Source organism: Suillus plorans (assembly GCF_016647745.1).
Source record: "Suillus plorans strain S12 chromosome Unknown HD556scaffold_117, whole genome shotgun sequence".
Taxonomy (NCBI): Eukaryota; Fungi; Basidiomycota; class Agaricomycetes; order Boletales; family Suillaceae; genus Suillus; species Suillus plorans.
In genome coordinates this window covers 78167-102844 of record NW_024537501.1, presented here as the reverse complement: position 1 = coordinate 102844, position 24678 = coordinate 78167, and the positions used below count along the sequence as shown (strand labels likewise).

General features: G+C 47.5%; 12 protein-coding genes across 12 annotated transcripts; 8 read left to right on the top strand and 4 right to left on the bottom strand.

Moving 5' to 3' along the window:
* Positions 1-870: 870 nt before the first annotated feature.
* Positions 871-1773, top strand: HD556DRAFT_1450999 (uncharacterized protein; the record flags this gene model as incomplete). The annotated part of the gene is made up of 4 exons (XM_041307863.1): positions 871-1071; positions 1124-1195; positions 1231-1361; positions 1413-1773. The coding sequence occupies 4 exons, from the start codon at positions 871-873 to the stop codon at positions 1771-1773; spliced, it is 765 nt and encodes a 254-aa protein (XP_041152661.1).
* A 1247-nt stretch (positions 1774-3020) lies between these two features.
* Positions 3021-5826, bottom strand: HD556DRAFT_1424498 (N-acetylglucosaminyl transferase component-domain-containing protein). Its single transcript, XM_041304589.1, has 14 exons — positions 5690-5826; positions 5471-5637; positions 5231-5423; positions 4966-5185; positions 4815-4917; positions 4647-4761; positions 4467-4596; positions 4204-4410; positions 4013-4152; positions 3843-3957; positions 3733-3794; positions 3643-3682; positions 3306-3588; positions 3021-3243 (listed from the first exon to the last, which is right to left on the bottom strand). The coding sequence occupies exons 1-13, from the start codon at positions 5789-5791 to the stop codon at positions 3470-3472; spliced, it is 1713 nt and encodes a 570-aa protein (XP_041152660.1). The 5' UTR covers positions 5792-5826; the 3' UTR covers positions 3021-3243; positions 3306-3469.
* A 170-nt stretch (positions 5827-5996) lies between these two features.
* On the top strand, positions 5997-6787 carry HD556DRAFT_1250358 (signal transducer; the record flags this gene model as incomplete). The annotated part of the gene is made up of 4 exons (XM_041298916.1): positions 5997-6048; positions 6113-6168; positions 6248-6445; positions 6497-6787. The coding sequence occupies 4 exons, from the start codon at positions 5997-5999 to the stop codon at positions 6785-6787; spliced, it is 597 nt and encodes a 198-aa protein (XP_041152659.1).
* HD556DRAFT_152406 (PIG-X) lies at positions 6665-8046 on the bottom strand. The gene is made up of 2 exons (XM_041309227.1): positions 7195-8046; positions 6665-7142 (listed from the first exon to the last, which is right to left on the bottom strand). Exons 1-2 carry the CDS (start codon positions 7610-7612, stop codon positions 6886-6888), a joined length of 675 nt encoding a protein of 224 aa, XP_041152658.1. The 5' UTR covers positions 7613-8046; the 3' UTR covers positions 6665-6885.
* On the top strand, positions 7587-10140 carry HD556DRAFT_1279994 (bifunctional 6-phosphofructo-2-kinase fructose-2,6-bisphosphate 2-phosphatase). The gene is made up of 13 exons (XM_041299279.1): positions 7587-7848; positions 7927-8018; positions 8075-8178; positions 8223-8243; positions 8292-8344; positions 8391-8533; positions 8580-8607; positions 8666-9017; positions 9067-9195; positions 9245-9373; positions 9435-9587; positions 9696-9820; positions 9879-10140. The coding sequence occupies exons 1-13, from the start codon at positions 7682-7684 to the stop codon at positions 10009-10011; spliced, it is 1629 nt and encodes a 542-aa protein (XP_041152657.1). The 5' UTR covers positions 7587-7681; the 3' UTR covers positions 10012-10140.
* HD556DRAFT_1424469 (P-loop containing nucleoside triphosphate hydrolase protein) lies at positions 10141-12767 on the top strand. Its single transcript, XM_041304588.1, has 10 exons — positions 10141-10563; positions 10614-10749; positions 10803-10920; positions 10971-11062; positions 11113-11569; positions 11622-11862; positions 11913-11972; positions 12025-12298; positions 12345-12424; positions 12475-12767. Exons 1-10 carry the CDS (start codon positions 10263-10265, stop codon positions 12570-12572), a joined length of 1857 nt encoding a protein of 618 aa, XP_041152656.1. The 5' UTR covers positions 10141-10262; the 3' UTR covers positions 12573-12767.
* Positions 12768-13380: 613 nt separating this feature from the next.
* Positions 13381-14487, bottom strand: HD556DRAFT_152353 (uncharacterized protein). Its single transcript, XM_041309219.1, has 3 exons — positions 14199-14487; positions 14070-14150; positions 13381-14018 (listed from the first exon to the last, which is right to left on the bottom strand). The coding sequence occupies exons 1-3, from the start codon at positions 14388-14390 to the stop codon at positions 13581-13583; spliced, it is 711 nt and encodes a 236-aa protein (XP_041152655.1). The 5' UTR covers positions 14391-14487; the 3' UTR covers positions 13381-13580.
* A 65-nt stretch (positions 14488-14552) lies between these two features.
* HD556DRAFT_1424462 (phosphoglycerate kinase) lies at positions 14553-16440 on the top strand. The gene is made up of 8 exons (XM_041304587.1): positions 14553-14699; positions 14748-14793; positions 14853-15379; positions 15445-15510; positions 15565-15699; positions 15750-15871; positions 15919-16123; positions 16178-16440. The coding sequence occupies exons 1-8, from the start codon at positions 14586-14588 to the stop codon at positions 16211-16213; spliced, it is 1251 nt and encodes a 416-aa protein (XP_041152654.1). The 5' UTR covers positions 14553-14585; the 3' UTR covers positions 16214-16440.
* Positions 16441-16528: 88 nt separating this feature from the next.
* HD556DRAFT_1424459 (JmjC domain-containing histone demethylation protein 1) lies at positions 16529-19158 on the top strand. The gene is made up of 8 exons (XM_041304586.1): positions 16529-16884; positions 16935-17293; positions 17341-17609; positions 17659-17718; positions 17774-17944; positions 18002-18065; positions 18128-18197; positions 18247-19158. Exons 1-8 carry the CDS (start codon positions 16607-16609, stop codon positions 19019-19021), a joined length of 2046 nt encoding a protein of 681 aa, XP_041152653.1. The 5' UTR covers positions 16529-16606; the 3' UTR covers positions 19022-19158.
* HD556DRAFT_1301687 (uncharacterized protein) lies at positions 19159-21918 on the top strand. Its single transcript, XM_041299474.1, has 3 exons — positions 19159-19557; positions 19613-21541; positions 21598-21918. The coding sequence occupies exons 1-3, from the start codon at positions 19362-19364 to the stop codon at positions 21714-21716; spliced, it is 2244 nt and encodes a 747-aa protein (XP_041152652.1). The 5' UTR covers positions 19159-19361; the 3' UTR covers positions 21717-21918.
* On the top strand, positions 21855-23078 carry HD556DRAFT_152073 (DUF1000-domain-containing protein). The gene is made up of 5 exons (XM_041309158.1): positions 21855-22022; positions 22076-22225; positions 22281-22490; positions 22556-22623; positions 22681-23078. The coding sequence occupies exons 1-5, from the start codon at positions 21993-21995 to the stop codon at positions 22721-22723; spliced, it is 501 nt and encodes a 166-aa protein (XP_041152651.1). The 5' UTR covers positions 21855-21992; the 3' UTR covers positions 22724-23078.
* HD556DRAFT_152083 (polynucleotide kinase 3 phosphatase-domain-containing protein) lies at positions 22648-24633 on the bottom strand. Its single transcript, XM_041309160.1, has 9 exons — positions 24508-24633; positions 24200-24458; positions 24066-24153; positions 23897-24014; positions 23731-23840; positions 23613-23682; positions 23341-23562; positions 23085-23287; positions 22648-23028 (listed from the first exon to the last, which is right to left on the bottom strand). Exons 1-9 carry the CDS (start codon positions 24530-24532, stop codon positions 22858-22860), a joined length of 1266 nt encoding a protein of 421 aa, XP_041152650.1. The 5' UTR covers positions 24533-24633; the 3' UTR covers positions 22648-22857.
* Positions 24634-24678: the final 45 nt, after the last annotated feature.

Sequence of the window (24678 nt, the reverse complement as noted above, 5' to 3'; positions counted from 1 at the left end):
GCAATCAACTCTGCTGTGAGAATGGATACTTTGAGAGGACAGGCAGGAAGTTATAGGTAGTCGGAGGTGAAAAAGTGTGCAGATGATTCAAATGGGCAGAAATTAGTGACAGTGCTAGGTAGGGAAACGCAATGAGGGTGCATGATGTGCTGGACATGTGGACGATATTTAGCAGACAGAAGATAGCAGACAAAAGACGGAGATATCAATTACAATTGTGATTCAGAGCTACAGCTTACCTGAGCCTATCACGAACATTCAAATTTGAACAATCGGGCATAATGTCATGACAAAGGCAATAAGTTTGATTGTCACCTGCCGACTGTGTGAGAATGACTGACAAAAGGAGGAGTAATTCCGCCAAAAAATGAGTCGCGGTCAAGTCATCGTTGAGTATGGGAGAATGCTTCTCAATCGTTTTAATTTTAACGTCTTGAACTTCGAATTTGAAGTCTCTGAATCTTATGCAGCAATAAACTTTCTGAAGACACCCGTCAGGCCTCCATACAAATTGCATTCAACCCGTTACCCGTACATTCCTTGTATCAATGAAATAATGATAAGCTCCAATAGTCGCAGCAGACCGTGACGACTTCGATGAATCTGAAAGGGAGACTGCATAAGGAAGGAGAAGCACCCACCTGATTGGGATGAATACTCAATGTGATTCTGCCTCAAGGCAGTGAACTGGTAAAAGGGTAATCGTGACGAGAGACTCGGAATCAATCAGATTCGGCCTTGAGGCACCCAGCGGTGTGACTTGGTTAAAGAATAATGTGACGCACTTCGAATTTTGCCGCCTTTGTAACCTCAACATACATAATGGCAATAGATGGTAATTATTGACGTTGGTCTCTGAAATCTTTTCCAATGCCGCCTTCTCGCAGTGAATCATCAGACCGTCAGAAGCAGGTTAAGAAACCTTATAACTTACGTTCATCGCCTTCCAAGTCCAAGTCAAGCCTCCCCGGTTCATGCAGTTCATCTCCTACCTCGAGCACATTGTCTATGTCCAGTAATGATTCTGATGAATTATCTTTCCTTCACCTTGAGATCAGGACCGCATGCAAGGTATATTGATGTCAATAAATGCTGAGGGTACTGATACAGTTTGCCATCTCAGTCAGTGTCCAAAGTCAAGGCTCTTCTAAGCAACGACATCAAGCAGCTAAGAAAGGCGAGTACTATTTGTGTTGTTCTTCCTATTTCTGATGTTGTTCAAACTTTCAGGAGCTGGCCAAAACCAGGCGAGAGCGAGACAATATCACCGCTCTGAATCAGGACGTATGGGTCAAGTTACAGGCTGCTGACAAGGCATTGCAGTGCCCAGTTTGTCACGATGTTATCGACAGACCTTTCATGTGAGGTTGGAGTTCTTGCCAGCACAAAATGTTATTGACACAAATCAACAGGGTTGTTGAATGTCGCCATACATACTGCTACAATTGTCTGGTCACCTGGTTCCACCAATGTATCAGGAACCGTCTACACTACCGCGAAGAGAAAGTTCCTGAGAAATTCAAGAATCATCTGGAACCATTCACGAAAGCTGACATCCAGATGTTGTGCGATGGGAGAGATTCAATCCTTCCTGGTCGATTTTACGAGTGCCCCATGTGTCGGGTATTTATCAGCGATGCTCCCATAGAAATCCCTGTCTTTCGTGATGTGGTTAGCGCTATAGCTGAAGCGCTTGGCCCTGATGTACAACTTGCTGATCAGACAAAACCTGCAGATCCAACTGCGCCGTGGGTGATTTTCTTTGAGAAGTAGGAGGGAGAGAAGTTGTCGTGAATACCAATAGGACTCCTCTATGATATTCTTTTTTTCCTTACTTTGACCGTATTCGCAACATTTTTGTTTTCATCTGTCAAACATAGTTAACATTCTAATGACTGATATAGTACAGCACTCATGCACATGTTCGTCAGGGAGTAACTCAAGGAAGGGATTCAGCCGTCATTGACGCGTGACGAGTCTCACGGTGTTTGTGGACATTGCGAGCGTGATGATTTTGGTGAATGATGTTGACTTCCGCGCTGGACTGTCTGAGGAGATCGAATCGCCACATATTCAAAAATAAAAAGAACCGCAAATGGAGAGTCGGATGCAAGTGTGATCAGATGTCATCCTAGTATTACGCGACGTGAGATACAAATAGCCTTGAAAGTTTTCCGTTGCAGAACTGGTAGCGTTGATCAGGTTGGTACAGTGTCGAGTAAGCAAGCCAAAAGACAAGAACACGCACCAATTGAGAGCGGGACACAGCCAGAGCGTCGGGTAAGCGAGCCAAAAGACTAGAACACACACTTTCTGAGAGAGGGATGCGGCCAGAATGTCATCAGCATCAGGTAAGGAAACCAAAAGATGAGAATACGCACTCTCTGAGAGCAGGACGTGGCCAGAGCATCAGGAGACGCAAAGCAGGGTTAAGGGAGCGTGAACTACGGTGTTGAGCAAAAGAGCTGATCTGTGCGTGTATCTGACGTTGCTCTGCGCTTTTAGTACCAGAGCAGTGACTTGGGGTTCGACTCACCTGAGCAGGCAAATAAAAGAAATTTGGGTGCCAATGCCAACTGTTGGATGAGGTGGAAATGTTACATCGGAGCTACAGAGAACTAGCCCGACAGACAGCAAGAATATTTAAAATACAGGCCTGGCGAGGTAGCGACTGTGATGTAACATCGGAGTCATGGACAAATGGCCTGACAGACAATGAAGAAATCTTAAATCAAGACCTGGTGAGAAAAGCGACTGTGATTTAAAAAAGCATAGACACCATACGTGTGAAGAAGAGTGAAACTAGATCCAAAATTGAAAAAATGTTGTTGGGTGCGTGGCACATGTAAATATACCTTAAGTCTAAGATGGTCCAGATGAGCCTGCATCGACCCTCCATAGATTTTAAAAAATAGTCGCCTTTGAGAAGGCCAAGTTGTGTGGCTAGGACTTAAGAAACAATGTCAACAAAGGGTGCCTATCACAACGTGCAAAAATCCAAAATTGTGTACACCTATATACAGTGTCATATGCAAAGTAAACATTTTGTGTCAAAAGGCCAGCTGCCACCTTCCCAAAATTCAAAGTTTCAGAGTGGCAGCTAGCGTGCCAGCCACACACTCAAAGTGCTACATTTCCACCCCATCTTAATACCATCTCAGCAGCCCTCTTTTTTCTATCTTGCCCGTGGTGAGTACTTTTGTCATGCTTTATCACATGACATTTGCTGAAACAGTGCAAAGTCTACCTTACGAAAAACAGCAATTGTAGTGGCCCCATTCTGTCACCAAATCTAGATAACTTGCCTCACATTCTAAACTTGCATGGCAATGCCACAGGTCACTCTGTATTTTTTAAATTTCGAGGCAAAATTGCAAACAGCTACCCAAAGGACCATCAATGTTTTACATGACCCTATACAAACTGCGATGTCACAATAAAACACACTACTGCCGTAGTAGGAATAGACTTATCTGGTAGTGCTATGGACATATGTTCTTGGGATGGTATCGAGAACTCGACCTGACACAACATACCACACGAGACGAAATGGATGATAATGCTTCGCCAATCGCTTCCATAGTTCAACTGGCTTCCATGTTATAATGCAATTTTTTTGCCGATCATATTGGGGAGACGTACCATACTGGCTGAAAGTGACAGCAAAAGGCAATGGGTGACTCTGTGAAAAAGAATTACTAAACATCGCAGTCACGAAAAAATATGGCCCACCTCGACAAAAACATCTACGCCATGTCCGCCATTAGTTGGTTCCACTCTCATATAAATTCCACCTAAAGTATTTTCTTCAGCGAATACACGACTGGTCCCATGTTACTAACCAGGTGATCGCTGTGGATCTTTAACTCTAAGCATTAATGCAAAGAGTGGAAAATAATTCATAAACGCAAGCGCCGTCTCCAAACTCGCATACACTAGAATAATCGAGACGCGCATCTTGTTGTACACAAGTCAGCTAACATACTCCACCAACACCAATGCTAAGACTCACGGTAGCGAACAAAATATAGTACACCAGAACGGTAGGAAAGAGATAAGCAATCAGTGTGAAGAGAATAGTCCCCAGAAGTAGCTGGTCGACATCATAGTCCCAAGGATCCGTCCGATTCCTTAGCACGTTATGTCGTCGTCCTTGAATCGTGTTATTACTAGTTCTCATTATAGAACTGCGGAAGGTCACACCTCGAAAAAGATTCCAAAGCGATGCCGCCAAGCGTAACAAATGACCATACACAGTCACCGAGACCAAATAGCACAGTTGTACATGTGCCATAAAGACGCAGACAATATCACACACCATGGCGAGCGCCATCGTCACCCCAAACGCACTCCCCAGCTCCAGCGCACCCAATAACATGGGAATGAGTGGTATGACGGTTCGGAAACCTCCTGTGTGTCAATGAGGGTTGACAGAATATCGTGCAAGGCCGGACGTCAGTACGCACTGTTCCAAAGCGCAATCAGTCCCATAAAGCTGTGCGAATAGAATCGGCTGAGTTCGGTGTTCAACTTAAGGCCTGCAGGCCAACTGTCGAGCCACAGAAGGATCTGTCGTATTTCATGCACGGCCTTGTCCTGCGTATTTATGTCAGAAAGAGTGTGGTGCGATACTCGACAATTCAAACCTCAAAGACAAGCTTGAAAAGGTGCAGGAAAGCCTGACGGTCCTGCCGTAAAAATTGACGAAGCGCAATCCCAATGATAAGATCATTCAAAATGATCCAGAGGGTGTTATAAAACCTTTGAAAAACTTTGAGTATATTACTCAAAAAGGAACGAAAAGGGACCCGGACTCGATGTACTGAGAGGACTTGAGTCTCATGTCCCCGTTTGGAACAGGTTGCACCCCTCGAAGCAAGCGACGCAACTTCCTCGCCCTAGATTCAATCTGTTGGACTTGGTGCAAGCTGGATATTAGATCCTGGTACATAATACAATGCATACCTGCGATGCTAAATTCTCTTGAGTAGACGAAGACAAAGGATGTGACACGCCAGAAAAGATTCGTCGAACTTTCGATCGCGTCGATTGTACAATGAAATTTCTCATAGATGGCTGCAAAATTTGAGGTCTCTTTAAAACGAGCGCTGTGCTCTTGGATATCAATAGTCTGACCACGCTGCTCGCGCTCTATGAACTGCTCGAGAAATTTTGCAGAGTTCCACTACAGCAGTCAAGCTCGGGCACAGGTAATTATTGGAACACATACTTGATTGACGAGGATCTGCCATGTATTCGACGCGCTTCGCAATGATGTGGTATGCGAAAAATCGTGCTTCAAGCTCCAACGCAAGATCTCATCCTGAAGCTCGAAAAGGCGTGTTCCATCCGAGTCCAAGGCATAAAACCGCAAAGAATTTACATCATGACGATGGTAGTATATGTATGTAGTAGAGTGTGCCCTAACATCAAAGTCAGTTGCATATCGGATATGCGAGGAATATCCGACCGTGAGGAACCGCAGAACATGTCGACATCCGGTTGGGGGTATGATGACCTCGCGAATGGACTGAGTACACAACGTCCGAGAACCCGTGGAGCTCCACAAATTTCAATCAGGGCTCGTGTTTCTGCGGAACGAGCGACACGCTGGAGTAGAGTTTCTGCATGTGAGTCCTGTACATGGGCCATCAATCAATGGCAAATATTGTGTGACCATCCGACGTACCTCCTCGGCCTCTAGCACACCTGCTACACACAATGTAGGATGATCCCACCCATAGCAGAACCCGCTTCTTGCGACATCGCATGGCCAGAAAATGGATGACATGCCCTACCTTGTTATGCAACTGGCTCAGTATATACATCATCACCACGTGACCAGTACATTCAACGCGTTTGGAATTGTCCGCTGTGAACGAGTAACGAGTTGCAGACTTCCTGAAGACTTACTCTATCTGTTCCAGCTCGCTGTCTATCCCGTCGCTCGTCTCTTCGTATATTTCTCACCCAAACCATAATTCTAACTGGTGCCAATGGACTCAAGAAGACCCGACATGAAGAAGAAGCTGGTAGTGGTTGGAGATGGTGCGCGGACCCTTGCCCTTGTCTCTTCAGTGTCCGTGCCCGCGCTCAATCCACTACACTCAAGGCGGATGCGGGAAGACTTGTCTCCTCATCGTATATGCAGAGAATAGATTCCCCGAGGTACGCATGAGTTACGCCTTATCATTCATTCATATGTACTCATTCACATTTCCGAACTCAAATTTACGCATGACTGCAGTCTTACATACCCACTGTGTTCGAAAACTACGTCACGCAAATCCAATTCGACGGCAAACTGGTAGAGTTAGCACTTTGGGACACCGCAGGGCAGGAAGAATACGACCGACTACGACCACTATCCTATCCAGAATCCGACGTCATCCTTATCGTATTCTCTATCGATTTTCCCGTCTCCTTAGGAAACGTGCAAGATAAGGTATGTTGTTGAGCAGCGTGTCAAGCCCAGTTGTGTTGACCAACATCCCAGTGGTACCCTGAAGTTGCCCACTTTTGCGAAGGAACACCTCTTATCCTCGTTGGAACCAAGACTGACCTGCGGCGGGACGAACAAACACGACGGATGCTTGGCGCGCAAGGTCAGGTGCCAGTGACACCCGAGCAAGGTGGGATGGTGGCGCGGGAAATCGGTGCCAAGTACGTTGAGTGCTCAGCAAAGACGGGAAGTGGTGTGCAAGACGTGTTCAACCTTGCATTGCGAGAAAGCATGAAGGGGCGCTGGGGGAAGATGGTAAAGCAGCGACGATGTGTGATTGTGTAAGGGGGCGGTTGCCGGTCATGTTCACGCGTTTCATTGAATGGTATGGGTACGGGACTGATATTTTGCTTGCCTTTCTCTATACTCTGTGCTAAAAGGAGCTATTGCATCTTGAGGTGCACATCATAATAGAGGGTTTTGGAGATTGTCCAACAGTGCTGGACAACGTAGACGAAGGCAAGGAGGGTCACAGTCACGGTACATAACTCGATATAGAGAGTGTGATTGATGTTACCGACAGGAATGTCAAATGAGAGAAGTGATGAAGTTGTGTGCTGAAAGATTTCGAACTGAGCAGATGAATTGAGCAAGTGAAATTTGGGAGACTGTGATGGGAGTGTATTGTGGAGTGATTTGTCTTGAAAAGAAATAATTAGGATACGGGCAACAAAAGAGAGCTTGAAGCGCACATGAGGAAGGACAAGCCCAAAAACAAGTTGGAGGAGGTAGCTGGATGATGTGACGAGGGTCATGACCCTCCTGCGGCACACCGTATCTAACATGGAGAGGCACATCCACCACGATCAAGTCTGCCTCCGGCTTAACGGCGACCAACAGCCAGCCTGATTCATTTGCTACCCCGGACATGGGTAGCTCCAGATTCGTATTCCCCACAAACTGGAAGGAGAGTCCATGGTCATTGAGCTCAAACGAGTCAATGATAATATCGGCTGGAAGTTCATGGAGGACAAATAAGTTGCATGCTGCATATTCATGTCGTGCATGTAGAGGAATACTAGTTGAGAACGTTGAATGGAAACCTTTTACTTGCATGGTCGTAGATGGTCGACGACTCGACGTACGCGTGGAGCACGTGCTCGAGATCATATCATCAGAATAACTCAATCAAGGTCTCACTTAAGCTTACTTTCAAGTTTCCAGCAACCCATCTGCATCATGAATCGTCCAAGCGAAGATCACAACAGAGTTCATTTTCCTATTCTCTCCTCAGAGCTCACCGCAGCCCTCGGTGCCATCGAAGACATGGCAGACGATACGGATGCTGTCCTAGATAGTGTTGTTCGCGGCAGTCCGCCTGTCATATTCCGTGCTGGTGGACCAATGTTAGTCCTCAGATCACTATCTGTCTGTCACCTTGAAATTATGAATTAACGATTGGGCACCCCGCACACTGCGCACAGGCTCAAACAATTCGACGAGTCCACCGCCTCTAGTCGGAAAGGCTCTCAGGCTCCGACTCCCCCACGCTCCGTCGTTGGTATCGGGAACAAAGGTTCGTCTCACCTCACCCCTATCGTTTTTCACTCATTTATCAATCTACCATGCAAGTTGCCAAACCAGACTACTCAGAAGCAAAGATCGTCCTTGCGATGGTGGGATTGCCCGCCCGCGGCAAATCCTACCTCAGCAACAAGCTCATGCGTTATCTCAAGGTTTGTATTTGCTCCTGCTGTTGGATTTCACTTATCCTCCCCAGTGGCTAGAGTACGACGTACAGGTCTGCTGCCCTAATCCTCGGACCAATCTGGTACTTATCGTCGGTTAGGTCTTCAATGTTGGTCAGCTTCGCCGTTCGCGCGCGCACCACAAAGCCCAACAGTACGTAGTATTTCGTCGTGCATTATATATACTGCACCTCCTGCAGAAGTGGAATTCTCGAAGATCACACTTCTAACTACTTCAGCCACAACAACGTAGAAGCCACTAAGCTTCGCGAGCAACTCGCAGAAGACAGTCTCGAGATGCTCATTCGATGGCTGAAAAGGGGCGGCAACGTCGCCATACACGGTACATTTTCACTTTCTACCTCAGTCATGTCATTTATACCCCCCAGACGCAACCAATAGTACCCGTATGAGACGGTACGCCCACCGTTCCATGTGGTTATCTAGCAGTAATAGTTAATTCCACTTCACTCAGTGCCAAAATCTCCGCCCGCGTTGCCAAAGAAAAGGGCATGTCCGTCATATTCCTCGAGTCCATATGCAACGATCCTGCTGTCATCGCTGCTAACGTTGCCCTTAAGGTCTCCTCTGGAGATCCGGACTATAAGGACCTTCCCCGTGAAGTGGCCGAACGTGACTTCCTTCGGCGCATCAAGGAGTATGAGGCCGTCTACGAGACCATCACCGAACCCCACCTTAGTTATCTGCGAATCACGGATATTGGCAATGAAGTCACGCTCAGCAGAATAAATGGTTACTTGCAAAGCCGCATTGCCTTTTATTTAATGAATTTGCATGTGAAACCACGCAATATATTTCTTTCCAGAGTGCGTCTTCTTTGAAAATTTCGAAACTCGGACTCAAGTCTTATTGTAGCATGGCGAGAGCCAGTATAACGTCGAAGGCCGGATTGGCGGGGACTCACTACTTTCAGAACGCGGCCTGGCATACGCTCACGCGCTCCCTGAGCTTGTACGAAACAACATTGGGGATGCACCACTTATTGTACCTGTCTACTTCTAGCCATGTACAGAACCTCATCTCAAACGTACAGGTCTGGACTTCGACACTTCAACGCACAATTCAAACCGCTGCGGAACTTCCCTACCCCAAACTTACTTGGAAATCTCTTGATGAACTCGACGCTGGCGTCTGCGATGGTATGACATATGAGGAGATTGAGGTGCATACTGTTTTATGACAATGCTTCTTACTTGAGATCCTTAATTTCTCTCGCGCTTCAGCAAGCATACCCCGAAGATTTCGCCAACCGTGACGAAGACAAATTCAACTATCGTTACCGAGGCGGCGAGTCTTACCGAGATGTTGTCGTGCGCCTCGAGCCTGTCATCATGGAACTTGAGCGGCAGGAAAACATATTGATCTTTGGACATCAAGTATGTGTGGATTCCTGTGCTCAAAATAATTTTTCTTTTATTCAGATCCACGCCCTGATTCTGTTATGTCCACTTCATAGCAAGAATTTATACTGACCATCATGGCAGGCAATCATTCGTTGCCTCTACGCGTACTTTCACGATCTCCCACAAGCTGATCTGCCTTACATCAATGTACCGTTACATACCGTCATCAAGCTCACTCCGAAGGCGTATGGTTGTGACGAGGAACGGTGAGTTTTTCCTTTCACCTTTCCATCACTCTAATTTCTCTTAACTCACAAACTATAGGTACACTCTTCCCATCGGTGCCGTGGACACGCACCGCCCTAAACCAGGGTCCACTATTTCGCCACCCGACGTAGTACCATTATCGACATCGAAGAGGGAATATTTTGGGACCAATGTAGCGTTTGGTAAGTAGTCGGGCAGTCACTTCTAGTGTTGATCACCTGTCGGCGTGTCGCGAGTGTTCACATGGAAGAGTCTGAAAATAAGATGTATTTTATATGAGAACAAATAGATACTTGGCTATTCTACACTAAATGTGGGATTACTTTGAACTTTTGAAGTTTCTGCCTCCTGAGTGTTGGCACTGCAAGTCACGTTTTCGTCCAAAGCTGTCATCGGTGCATCGTTTAACTTGTAACTCACCAACTGATTATTACGCCTGACATGGAATCATCACCCAAACGACGTCGCATCTCACGCTCTCCGTCACCGACGTACAAATTCGATGACGACGACGACGATTATGTGCCCTACGTTCCTGTCGCTCAACGACGAGAAGCTAAACTGGCGAAACTTTCTTCATTAAGCACCGTTTCTGACAGGACAAAGGCAAAGAAGCAACTAGAGGAATTATTAGAGCGTGAAGATGCAGAGAGGGAAGAGGAACGCCAGCGCGAGAAGACACGGAAGGAGAGGCCTTTGCTCATGGAAGCACAGGAAGTACACGAGCGCAAAGCTGCAGAGAGTGCGTGCCTTACTGAGTTGCGAGCTGTTTATATGCTAATATTGTCATAGATGCAAAGAAGACTGAAGTAGAAAAAGAAGAAGAGGCAGATGCAGAGATACTTGCTGCCATAGCAAGTCGCAGGAAACTCGCATCTGATCTAGAGCTTGCGAAAGGCATATCTTACACAGACTCCCTCAAAACATCGTGAGATTCGTGCAACGAATGGGAAGTTGACCGTGTTCTGACTTATGCTACAGGTGGCAGCCGCCAAAATATATTCGAGAACGCACAGATGAGCAACATCGACGACTGCGAGAGAAATACCACATTATTGTGGATGGAGAAGACATACCTCCTCCTATTGAGCATTTTTCGGTACTTATATAATGGACGACTCCATCAGCGCTGGATTGACTGTTTCGTAGGACATGAAGATACCAGAATCGATGCTGCAATTTCTAAAGTCCAAGAAAATCACTACTCCGACACCTATCCAATTACAAGGGATACCCACTGCGTACGACCTCCCGTACTCTTTCATTAACTTCCTTTAATCAAACTTTGTAGATTTGCTGGCCGAGATATGATTGGTATTGCTTTCACTGGTTCCGGCAAAACCCTCGCCTTCTGCCTTCCCTTAATCATGCTCGCACTGGAAGAAGAGACGAAGCTCCCATTTGTTCGTGGAGAAGGACCAGTAGGTGTTGTTCTCTGTCCCTCACGCGAGCTGGCTACACAGACATATGAAAATGTGCTTGCCTGGACAGGCGCGCTTGCAAGGGACGGAAAGTACCCACAGCTCAACACTCTCCTCTGTATTGGCGGCATATCAATGGGCGAACAGAGTCACGTGCTCAACAAGGGTCTACACATTGTGGTAGCGACTCCTGGCCGTCTGATTGACATGCTAGAGAAGCGAAAATTCACATTTAACAATAGCAAGTTTTTGTGTATGGATGAGGCTGATCGGATGATTGATTTGGGTTTCGAGGATGACGTACGCAACATTATGAGCTTTTTCAAGGTATGCCTTCGTAATTGTTAATTGGCTGTGATTTATTCATAGTACTTGATAGCGACAACGGCAAACCTTACTTTTCTCTGCGACAATGCCCCGAAAGATCCAAGACTTTGCGCAGCAGTCGTTAATCAAACCTGTTCTTGTGAATGTTGGCCGTGCTGGCGCTGCAAATTTGGACGTTCTTCAGGTGGTGGAGTATGTTAAGCAGGAGGCGAAGATGGTTTACTTGCTGGAGTGCCTTCAGAAAACGGCTCCTCCAGTTATTATCTTTAGTGAGAACAAAAATGAAGTTGATGGTAGGCTATTCTCTTCTCTCTCAAACGTCGAAATCCTCATTTTATACCAGATATACAAGAATACCTCTTACTGAAAGGTGTCGAGGCTGTGGCAATTCACGGTTCAAAGAGTAATCATTTTTCATCATTGCTAATTACAGAGGTCCTCACTTTTGTCTTTAGCCCAGGAGGAACGACAATACGCCATTAAATCGTTTAAGTCCGGCGCCAAAGATGTTATGGTGGCTTCGGGCGTTGCCTCGAAGGGCCTCGACTTTAACGATATTCAACACGTCATCATCTTCAGCATGCCCAAAGAGATCGAGGACTACGTACATCAAATTGGCCGTACAGGACGTAGCGGAAAGACTGGCATAGCTACGACATTTGTAAATATGACGACACCAGAGCAGACACTTCTAGATTTGAAATATTTGTTGATGGAGGCTGGACAGAAGTATGTTGTCTGTCTCGCTCCAATGTGTCTTGCTGACATGTAACAGGGTTCCACCCTTCTTGCGTACCATCGAAGATCCTCGAGCAGCACAGGGTGGCTCGCTCAAAGGCTGCCCTGTATGTGGAGGTACGCGTGATATTTAATTAACCAGAATTGCTTATTGATTTCAGCATCAGGTCTTGGACACGGGATATCGAATTGCCCGAAGTTGGAAGATGCTCAGAGACGACAGATGGCATCGCACAGAGCTGCCGATGATGGAGGGGGTTATTGAGTCTGTGTACGGGGTTCTGAATCACATTGTCACACTTTGCTGTTATCGTTGTGCAGCTATCTTCCTTACTACGTTCTTAAAAGTCTCCTGCTCGCATCCACGGTTGCTGCCTCCAGGCTACCTAAGATATCCCTCGAGTACGTGTTTACTGCATACCACGAAGCTTGGTCTAAAACCTTACTCACTGAAAAACCGTACAATGTTTGCTGTAAACTCCTTCGCCCGGTTGTAAGCCGTGATGTTCTTGTCTGATAATTTCTACTCACGCTGGCTTGTTCGACTTGGTCGAACTTTCAGGTCTTTGCAAAGCGTTTAACAGATCGTGTAAGATCTCTGTACAAGTGTAGTGTGAACTAACCATGGTGACCTGTACCATGTAACTCAAGAATTTAAACAAGGCTCTTTGAATGTTTTTGCGTACGGGGAAAAGGTATGCATGGATAAAGCACACGAAATGCGAACACGAACACACACAACGCTAAAGCTGGAGCACGCTGTCTTGTGAAATTCTAATGTTCGTCGAGGATTCAAGTTGGTCGACCGTAGCGTAATCGAGACAAGCATCTTTCTGAAATGAACAAGACAGCTAAATGAGGTGGTCGCAAAAACGGTTATGATTTTCCAAGTCGGGGTTGACGTAGATGTCTTGCAAGCTGAAGGATTGGCCTGTAAACTATGCCATGCTGAGCAACCTACAGTGTTGCATGCAAGCGCTTACCAATAGCATCATTGTGCCAAGTCGACGAGGAAGGGGTAACTTCAGCCATAACCATTACACCACCGACCGCTCACATGACGACACGATATAAATCAACATTGTCAGGGAAACGTTATACACAGCATCGTATTGTAAATGCTAACAAAGCAGCTAAGAAAAATACAGGTGAGGATAGGTCATGAGTTACAATAAGTCAACAACGCCCCTGGTTTCAAAAAACACGAGTCGTACAGGTCACCATCATCTGAGACATAAGCCAAGCCAAATGGTATCCAGAAGATAGCCCTGCATCACGAAGCAATTCCAACTGCCTCAGGTTCCTCGGACGTGACGGGGGTAGCCTCATTGATGGACGAAGAGGTATCGGCAACTTGAGTGCTATTGGACGGGCTGGCAAATCCAGCTACAGATGGACCTCCGCGCCCGCGCCCGCGGCCTCTTGATGGTCCTCCTCTGCTACTTCCTCGACCTCTCCCTCCCCTATGTTCAGACGGCGAGGAACTTGGAACTGCTGCAGATCCATCAGCTGAAGCGGGGTTCCTTGCCTGTTTCCAATCACCCTGGGGCTTTCCAGAGTCCCATTCACGATTCTGAATCTTGTCCAACTTTCTCCGAGCGTTCTGCTCGCGGGTGCGGTCAACGCCCTCCTGCACTTTGCGCCGATGGGCTTGACGCACACGGTCAGCTTCCTGAGTCTTCTTGAACGCGTCTTCATCTGCTTGTACGTCCTAATCATACCATGTCAGTTGATTGACGTTGTAGATATGCATGCCACTTACAATTCTGCGTTGTTTAATCTTCTCATTCTGCTCCTTAATACGCTGCATCCGTTCAGCGAGCGCTTCTTCACTAAGTTTCTCCTATAAAGCAGTTAGCAGGACATATTATACTGTTCTGACATTGCATACCCTCTGCGCTCCGCCCGTCTTGACGCGCTCAAGGTTCACATAAGGCTTCTTCTTCTCCTTAACGTCCCTATCTGCTGACTGATTTTCTAGCACCTGTGACTCGTCTACATCGGCCTGAGGAGGTTCAGTTGTCTCTTTGATGGAAAGATTGTTGAAATCAAGGCCAAGGGAGTTCGTGGAGGACTCAGCCATTGTGGTCGACAGAAGACGCGACCAAAGGAAATCATACCGCCGCGGAGAGAATTTGAGCTACTGGAGAAGTCCATGGACAGTCCAGCGATGAGGTGGGAAATCAGAGCCTTATCTGTTCTGATAAGATAAACGGTACGGTTCGGTACCGTCAGTTATTCGATCATCGCCCCACTGTTCCTAAAGTTAACGACGACCATGTCTCTCTCGAACAAGCTCTCTATCACAGATCTCGACCTCAAGGGCAAGCGTGTCCTCATCCGCGTTGACTTCAATGTTCCCATGCAGGATGGAAAAATCACTAACCCTGCTGTGAGCACTCCCCTTGTCACACATATATCCTTGCTGAAAGGGCTGTAGCGTATCGTGGCAGCGTTGCCCACCATCAAGTATGCTCTCGACAACGGTCAGTGTCATGTATGCATGTGGAGTGCTGTCACGAAGAAAATTGTTCTATCTATCTAGGCGCGAAGACCGTTGTCCTCATGTCGCATCTAGGCCGTCCAGATGGCAAGATTGTTGAGAAGTATTCCATAAAACCAGTCGCTGGCGAGCTCGAGAAGCATCTCGGAAAGCCCGTTATCTTCCTCCCCGACTGCGTGGGCCCTGAGGTTGAGAAGGCTGTGAATGCTGCCGAACCTGGCTCTGTCATCCTTCTCGAAAATCTCCGCTTCCATATTGAGGAGGAGGGTTCTGTCAAGAACAAAGATGGTACAAAAACTAAGGCTGACCCTGCCAAGGTTGCGGAGTTCAGGGAGGGCCTTACAAGACTCGGTGATTTATACGTCAACGATGCCTTTGGGACAGCTCACCGTGCTCACTCGAGTATGGTCGGCGTTAAATTGCCCCAACGAGCCGCAGGCTTCCTCGTCAAGAAGGAGCTTGAGTATTTTGCAAAAGCTCTTGAGAATCCTGACCGACCTTTCCTCGCCATCCTTGGAGGTGCCAAGGTGTCAGACAAGATTCAGCTGATTGAGAATATGTTGGATAAGGTGGGTGATGTGATTTTTTCCAAGTCAGTTGTTCATCGCTTGGGTTTTTGCGCTTCCTTGAATAGGTTAACTCTCTTATTATCTGCGGTGGCATGGCGTTTACGTTCGCAAAGACATTGGACCATGTGTCTGTGAGTTCTACGGGTAATTTTTGATAATGCGTGATCACTCACGCTATTTCCAAGATTGGAGACTCCCTTTTCGACCAAGCCGGTTCTGAAAAGGTTAGAGCCCTTGTCGAAAAGGCAAAGAAGAACAATGTAAAACTGGTCTTCCCCATCGACTTCATTACTGCTGACAAGTTCGACAAAAACGCAAATGTGTGTATTTCGCCTCATGTCTGTTGTCTGCGCGTTGACTGTTCTCGCAGACTGGGACTGCAAGTATTGCTGAAGGCATTCCTAGTGGGTGGATGGGCCTTGATGCCGGCCCGAAGAGTCGCGAGCTATTTCGCCAGACAGTACTCGAGGCCAAGACCATCTTATGGAACGGGTACGTGTAAAACTTCTCGGAGCAATATTTTATCTCAATGTTCATAGTCCTCCCGGTGTGTTTGAGTTCCCTGCTTTTGCAGGGGGTTCGAAAGCTCTTCTCGATGCGAACGTCGAGGCTGCGCAGAGGGGCGTGACCGTCATCATCGGTGGTGGTGATACTGCAACAGTTGCAGCACTCTACAACGCTGAGGACAAGATAAGTCATGTCAGTACAGGCGGAGGTGCTAGCTTGGAACTGTTGGAGGGCAAGGTGAGAACTAGCAAGTCCGGTCACCCTGAACTAAGTTAACTCATTAACATTAAGGTCCTGCCTGGTGTGGCTGAGCTTAGCGAGAAGTGACTTCACAAGGGAAGAAAGATGGCATATTCATAGAGTGGTTTGTACCTTACTGCCGCCCGTCAATAGAATTACTATGGAATTGTACTATATCAGTCGAGTAAACGCGTAGCACGAATATGAACGCAGAATGCGCAATCATTATGGTTAGATGTATATTAAAGGTCCTCCAGAGAGACCCGTCAGTCTCTGTGATATCAAGAGTCCGTAACGAACTGCCTGAATGACCCTGTCAGACGCTAATTATTAAGCTCGGAACAATATTAAAAAAAATTGGTAGCAAGCCTGAGCAGGAAATATTACATAATCACTTCTCCTAGCATCAGGTTTGGGGCTCGCGATCGACATCCGGTCAGATTTTTTTTGGCAAATACTTCTTGACATTATAAGCAACAGATGGCTCGGAGTCGACGTCGCATTACACGTTCGGCAACTCAAAAGTCACCAGAACGCTCACCAAGCTCGTCACGTTCGTCGTTGACACCGATGGAGGATGAACCAGAGCCCACGCAGGCGGAATCCGCACCAACCAAGACAGATGAAGATATGTGCCCATCATGCAGAGAAGGTGTGCAGGGAGAAAAGAGCAGCTGGATACGTTGTGACGCCTGCAAGATTTGGTTCCACTGGGCATGCGTAGGGGACGGTAGTGACCTCGAGTCGATTAACAAATGGTGCACACTAGACGTGAATTCACTGTGATGGTTTATCTAATACTGGATAGGTTCTGCGGGCCATGCATGACAGAGAAGCCGTCGCGTGTGATGACATTCAAGGTTCCTGCACGCAAGTCCTCACGCAAGCGTACACAATTGGACTACGCGAACCTCAATGCAGGAGTCGAATCCGACCCGAGTAGATGGTTGCGAGTCATCCAAAGCAAACCAATCAAGGACGACAATTTTAGAAGAATGAAGGGTGCAGATGTGGGCCTGGAATGGTTGGAGAACGACGAAACCGCGATGCGTGAACCAATTGTAGTGGAGAATCCGGAGGGACTGAGAATGAAGATGCCTCCACCCGAATTCTCGGTTCAAGATGTCGCGGATGAAGTCGGCCACGAAACACCTGTGGAGGTCATTGGTGAGTGTGTTGTTATGGAGTGTATGTGTTGCTGATGTGTGGCTTAGACGTTGCCTCACAGTCAAACTCTCCTGGATGGACGTTGGGGCGTTGGGCTGAGTACTATAATACCGAACCTTCCAAACGAGATAAGATCCGTAACGTAATATCGTTGGAGATTTCAGGTACGAAGCTTGCAGACCAGGTGTTACCCCCAAGACTTGTGAGGGAATTGGACTGGGTTGAAAAGTTCTGGCCAAGTACACGTAAAGGGAAGGGGCATGCATACCCCAAAGTGCAGCTGTATTGTCTCATGGGTGTTGCTTCCGCGTGGACAGTGAGTGATCATCATTTTTGAGCGATGGTGCTCTAAAAATCGGCCATAGGATTGGCACGTAGATTTTGCTGGTTCGTCAGTGTATTATCATATACTTCGTGGATGCAAGGTCGGTCTCTCAACTATATGCTCCATCGTTCTAACAGGTTGGGCGTTTACCCCAGGTATTCTACTTCATACGACCCACACCAGCCAACTTACAAGCGTATGAACGATGGTCCGGGACTGAGATGCAAAGTAATGTCTGGTTAGGTGACATGGTGGACGAGGTGGTGAAGGTCACTCTTCACGCAGGCAATACGATGATAATACCAACAGGGTGGATACATGCTGTGGTGAGCACCTCCGCCGCTATTGTCTTCCAGATTATGAAACGTCGGTTGTTCCTTTAGCACACTCCAGTAGATTCTCTGGTCTTCGGCGGGAATTTCCTACACTCTTACAACATTGCAACACGTGAGTTAGCTTTTTGCTATTTTTTTTCATGCTATAGACTGACGTTGGCCATCATGATACAGAGCTGAAAGTGATTGACATTGAGAAAGCAACACATGTGCCCAAAAAATTCAGGTTTCCGTTGTTTGTCAAGTGAGATTTTTCTTCATTTCTGTTAAACTGTCTGAGCATCAATTATTAGGCTCTGCTGGTATGTAGGTGACAAATATTTGCGAGACCTGAAATCGAAAGAAGAGTTCCCTCCTCGTGTTCTGGAATCTCTTGAAGCTCTTGCCCATTTTCTTGTGTCAGAGTCACAAGCCATGGAACGCGGGACAGAGGTGGCCAAACGGGAAGCCAAGGAAAATGTCCCAAGTGATCGCGTGAAGGACGCACCAGCGCTGGCTCGTGAGCTGAGGTGGCGTGTGCGGCTTGCAGCGGGAGCGACGAGCGACGATGAAGACCTCGGGCGCCCGGTTCAGACGAATATGGTGAATGGCCACAAACGGAAGCGATCGCCCGCTAGTGCAGCTGTTGGTGTACAGTTCAGGAACTTCCAGCCCAAAGGATGGGATGTAGTTAATGAACTTCCCCGGGAATCGGACGAGCGGGTTGTGAATATTCACCGTCCAAAGACATCAGATATATGGGAACGAGAGTGGATGGAGTGGAACAAAGAGTCTGAAGATCAGGCGCAAGAGGAACGGGCGACTGTGGAGAAAACGAGAGATGTGATGATCAAGGTCAGAAAGACCGAAGATGGGGTGGAGAGGCAGCGAATAGAGCGGGTGATGGAAAAGTGGGTTTGGAAAGCTGAGTCTTCGAAGCCAGAAGGGGATTTCCAAGATGTCGAGATGAAGCCTATAGAAGACGCACCCCTAGGATGCGAAGAAGTGACCAAGGAAGAAGAACAGGGGACTGAAGTTGAAGTCATTTCGCCGCTGGAGACAACCCAAGCGATGGAGGTGACTGCTTAGGTAGAAGCTCGTTGTCCTTGTTGCATGATCAATTGCTCTATCTGATCTATTAGGAGTGTCATTCTTTTAGTAAAGTAGAATGTGTGGACGATAAACAGACTTAGTTTAATGTTTGCCCTGGGAAATCAACTCGGAGTCTCGGACAAGCTCGGTAACCGTAACTCATAGCCTTGCTGGCAATCCTCTGTCTGGCACAAGTCTAGCATTAGCCTGCCTTTCCTGGTTGGCGTGGTTCATAGCCTACAAGGTTTTCTCGCAACCTAGCTCAGTGCTCGTTAGTTACTGAGACATTTATTTCGACAGGTTTTTTTCTGTTTGTCTTTCGGCTTATTATTCTGTCATGTCCGACCCCGATTCATCGTTGGCCTATGACCAGCCCGAACTCGACTCGCAAGATCACCTACCAGTTGAGAGTGCGCATTGGGATCACAATGGAATACCTCTGAACGGTCAACAAAACTGGGCGCTGGAACAGCATGCACTACAAGGCCCTACTGCTAATTACCATGGTGCAAACAACCATCTTCCGAACCCTGGTTAGTGATGTTCCGCTCTGTGTCTTATCGCTGCTTATCATTTTGTCGTCTCAAGCCTTTACACGCCATACTAATCTCTCCGTACCTTCCCTGCCCTCCCACAGTCAAAGATCAGAATACGACGACGTGCCACCACTGCCCAATTTCAATCATTCAACTCTCGTAGACAGCATGAACGCAATGCACTTAGGCGACCCCCTACCCCGGGGGACAAGCGCAATGTCATACAGCTCTGACCCTGTTCCTCGTGCAGGAACTTCCATGTCGGTGCAATCCCTCTCCCCCGATCAGCGTGGTCCATACCCGCCACGATATGCGAGCACGTTGCCATCAGCACCTAACGTGAATATTACCCGTCCTCTACGACTTCGACATCCAGCCGAACGTTCCCACACAGCCGATGAAGCCTCGCTTTACTCTAATGATCCCCATAGTGGCCTCTCCGTGGATACAGATCTCGTGGACATGCGTAATTATGACAACCAAGGGCAAAGTCCATACCCTTCTTCAGAAAGTTCCGTTGCACCCTATTCTCAACCCCCACCCTATCCACTGAGACAGTTTCAAGTTGGGCGGCAGGGTCCACCGGCAGCTTTGCCTCCCGCATACTACCCTCCTGGCCCAGGTCCTACACACCCTAGCCCCTCTCGTCAGGACGAGTATGACTACCTATATGCTGCTGCATCTGACGTCCTCGGTATGGGCCCTCCGCCACCACAGCACCATATGCCGGTTTATCCTGCCGGCCCCACGTACGGAAGCCAAGTATCTCTTCCTGTAAGCCAATCTACACCTTATCTTTCTCCCCCCGGTTCGGGACCATATGGTAGTAGTGCGGGGATGTTGCCCTACGGTGGCCCATCTAACCCGTCAGTGCCTCAAGGAATGGATGATCCCGAGTTTGAGCTTCGACCCTCGTCGTTACAACGTTCTGTCTCCACGTCAGTTGATCCACGCACCAAGAAAACAAAGGCAGTTGATCTTACAGCCCCTCCGTTCACGAAAGAATATATCGACCAGTACCGACACCGTATTAAGGCCGATCCGGACCCTGAAGCTCATTTCTTATATGCAAAATATCTCATAGATGCTGCTAAAAAGATAGGAGCGGACGCCAAGGACCAGCGGGCTGTAAAGAAGTATCGTGACTTGCTCCTCCAAGAATCTCTCAAGACTATCCGTCGATTAGCGGAGCAGAAAGAAGCTTACGATGAGGCACAGTTCTTCCTAGCCAATTGTTTCGGGACAGGTTCTCTGGGTCTCCAAGTGGACCATGAACGCGCGTACCACTTGTACCTACAAGCCGCGAAACAGAATCACGCAGCAGCTTCATACCGCGTCGCTGTCTGTAATGAGATTGGAGCAGGCACGCGACGGGATCCGCAGCGGGCTTCTGCGTTCTATCGGAAAGCAGCATCACTGGGTGACACTGCCGCAATGTACAAGTTGGGCATGATTCTTCTACTTGGGTCTTTGGGAGAGCAGAAGAACCCAAGAGAAGCTATCAACTGGTTGAGACGGGCTGCAGAGCAGGCTGACGAGGAAAATCCACATGCACTTCACGAACTCGCCATGCTTCACGAAATGCAAAACTCACAATTGGTTATTCACGATCCCGCGTGTGCCAAGTCACTATATGAACAAGCAGCACGCTTAGGCTATACGCAATCCCAGTACAAGCTCGGACAATGCTTCGAGTACGGCACGCTGACATGCCCTGTTGATCCTAGGCGATCAATAGCGTGGTACACTAAGGCAGCAGAGAAAGGGGATGCCGAGGCTGAGCTGGCTCTCAGTGGATGGTATCTGACCGGAAGTGAGGGCGTGTTAAAGCAGAGTGATTCTGAAGCGTATCTGTGGGCGCGTAAAGCTGCCAACAAGGGCTTGAGCAAAGCAGAGTATGCTGTGGGTTACTACGCCGAGGTGGGGATCGGAATCAAGCAGGATATCGAGTTCGCCAAGAGGTGGTATATGAGAGCAGCAGGTGTGTACAAACGCTCTATTACCTGCACATTATTTTTAGCTCAAATTTCTGTATAGCGCAAGGGAACAAACGAGCCATGAACCGACTGACGGAGATGAAGCGTATGGGCAATAAACGCTCCAACGTTGGACGTCCAACGCGACAGCAAGCCAAAGACGAATGTGTTATTTGCTAGTAACCCTGGAATGATCGCTATCAATTTCGCTGTCGAGCTTTTCCTTTTTCCTAATGGCTACCCTTCCTTAATTATTATCGGTGGCTTTTATCAGCTTATCGCTTGAACGCTAGTACTCTGGATATTGATCTTGTACCTGCTGTCGTTGTTTTGCAGCTCGGCTGTGTTACTAAGTATGAGGGAATCCATGATGTGCCACACCCGGGTGTTCCAACGTTCAGAAACAGTACCTGTCACTATCGACGCTCTCGTCACTTTATTTTCATCACTATCGGTATGGCATCTTCAAAAGGCGGCATGCAAGATGTTGAGAATAACCAATTGTGTCCCAGTCCGTCGCTGATTCACTAGATGTATAGGTTTCCCTTCTGGAGCACATTGCCAAAGCGCAATGCTTGAATGAGCAGGACGAACACACGTTGCAGTCCATACTTTCTTCCAAAGCACGAAACACATCACCTGCATACCTTGACAGCGATGCAGATGCAGAGTTGCTATTAAACATCGAGGTATGTACTACTCGCATAACGTTGCTCTAGGTAGCGTTGACGCAGGTCGTGGCAGTTCAACCAGGCAGTTCGTGTACGATCATTGGTGATTCAGGCGCAGGATCGAGGACCGGCGAAACTCAGGCTTCGTATCAACTGCTCCGCTATCGACTTCACCAATTTTGAGGACTCGGAGGATACCCAGGTCATCGAGCTAAAGGCGGATCAAATTTCGAAAGATGCAACAATAAAGTTGATTACACTTCATCCCACCAAGTTCAACCATGTGAACTCGCTTCATGTGAGTCCTGACCCCATGCGAGGACCTCAACCTTACGGCATACCGAACAGATCCTTGTCGAATCTGACCACGATAACACCAGAATCGATGCACTCGATATCTTGGGTACGCTTGTCCAGTAAGTTGTTTACATCCAGGTGTTAACTTCATGTATAATAATGTTACCACCATGAAGCGCAACGAAGAATCTTAGTGGGCTTGCACAACAAGCGGACTAGCATAAGCAATTTGCAACTTGTTACTTTGAGGCAATAGCTTGAAAACGGAGTCCGTGCGTGGCACTGCACCCTTCTGCAGCTAGAATATGAATCTCAAGTTGTGCTCGAGTATTACTACTAATGTGCGGGACTTTTCATTTCCCGTCAATTTGAAGCCACATACTCCACCTCTTTCGTTCTTCCTCAGAACCTTCGAACACCCAATTAACCTTTATTATTTCTGAAAAGCCCTCTGTCAGTTGGGGCTCCTCGTAGTGGTTCTTGAAGCCTATGAAAGCAACGTATGGTATTATGTCGCGTCTCGACTAATCATCACTGAGATTAGATTGGGGCAAGAGTTCGTGATGTATCTGACATTTACCTCTATTGAAGGATGAACATATGCACGGTAGAGGTTATTGTGCCATGCCAGATCCATTGAACCAACGAACTCGATACATCTGATGCAAAGCGTCACGTTCCTGTAGACGTAAGTAAGCAAAAATACTCGCCGAACAGGAATCTGAAGTTTCTTCGCGAGATCCAAATAATGTTTTCTGGTTGGAATGTCTCTATTGGTATTGTCTGCCGGACCGTCATGTGTTTGGCCAGTTCATACAAGAACAACAGGTACTTACCAACTACACAGCTTGTACCGGCTTTGAGTGCCACTTCAGCTGCTTTCATGCATTTAGAACGACTGCCCAATGTATCTTGGTTGATGTGGGTGTACCCAGCAGGCCCGAAATGCCTCCGGAAAAAAGTCGATTTTCCGAGGCATGGAAAGCCAGAGAATACGACTAGCTCTGTCCCTGCGGTATCAGGAATGATTTGTGCCATAGGAGGGTCAAGTAACGGTACTGCTTCACGAGTCAACCTCATTTTCAGAATATCAAAAAAACTAGCGAACATTTCGGGAGACCAGAAACATGGAATCCAGGAAGGGTATACGGCGCTGAGGGCAGTTGGAGAAAATATTCCTAAAGAATTCAACATGACATGGACACTTTCGAGCGATTGATTCTCACCTCTGGGGTATAAAATGAAATATCAATGTTAATCGCCCATTTCCTGTCAGTTGATGCAAAGTCATTTGTACGACCCGCAGCATCTCCAACAAAGAATGAAGCGTTATTATCTGAAAGTAACGCGCATAAGATACTCGCAACATCCCACTATTCCTATGCCACTCACCTATCCGAACACCATCTTCTGCGAAAATACGTTCGAGCTCATCCCACATCCCTGGCATAGGTTTGCGGAAGCCATCTTTGGCAGACGCAGCTAATATTCGAAAAGGGACGCCAGGAAGCTGTTCTCGTCTATGAGGGAACGGATCAGGGAAGGAGACAGCTGGGCTTACAGCGGCAGAGATGAGAGGAATCTTCTTCTTCCAACCATCCAGATGTTGTTGCTTTAATGCTTGATTGGATATCAATATGATCGAGTATCTGCGAGAATTGAGTCGTAGCTTGGCTTGGCATTCTTTGGACATACCCTTCTTGATGTAATTCCTCCAACTTCACAGGCACACTAGCTCTCCACCACTCCCAGTGCAATGCGGCTTCTTTGCTTCGATTTTTGTGGTTTGACTTGATGACTGTTCCATCGAGGTCGAATGCAGCTACTTTCGGTGTGCTTTGTGGTGTCAGATTGATTCCGTGCAGACACGTGCGCTTCGGGCCTAGAGCAGGTTTCAGCCATTGGAATGAGGACGCTGTAGAGTCCGCGCTAGGTTTGGTGAAGAATGGGTGTACTGGAGTAGCGCATCAGATGTAATTTTACACACAGGGACTATAGCTCACTTTTGGCTACCTTTCGAGAAGTCATCGTGGAGCCACCGTTATCAGACTCGCCACCCAGATCTGAAACAGTTCGCTTCCTCGATTCTGTGATAAGGTGACTGAGCAAACAAGGTACAGGGTGCTTTCACTTCGAGGACCGAGGCTCGAATAAAGTACAGTAGAACAGGTTAA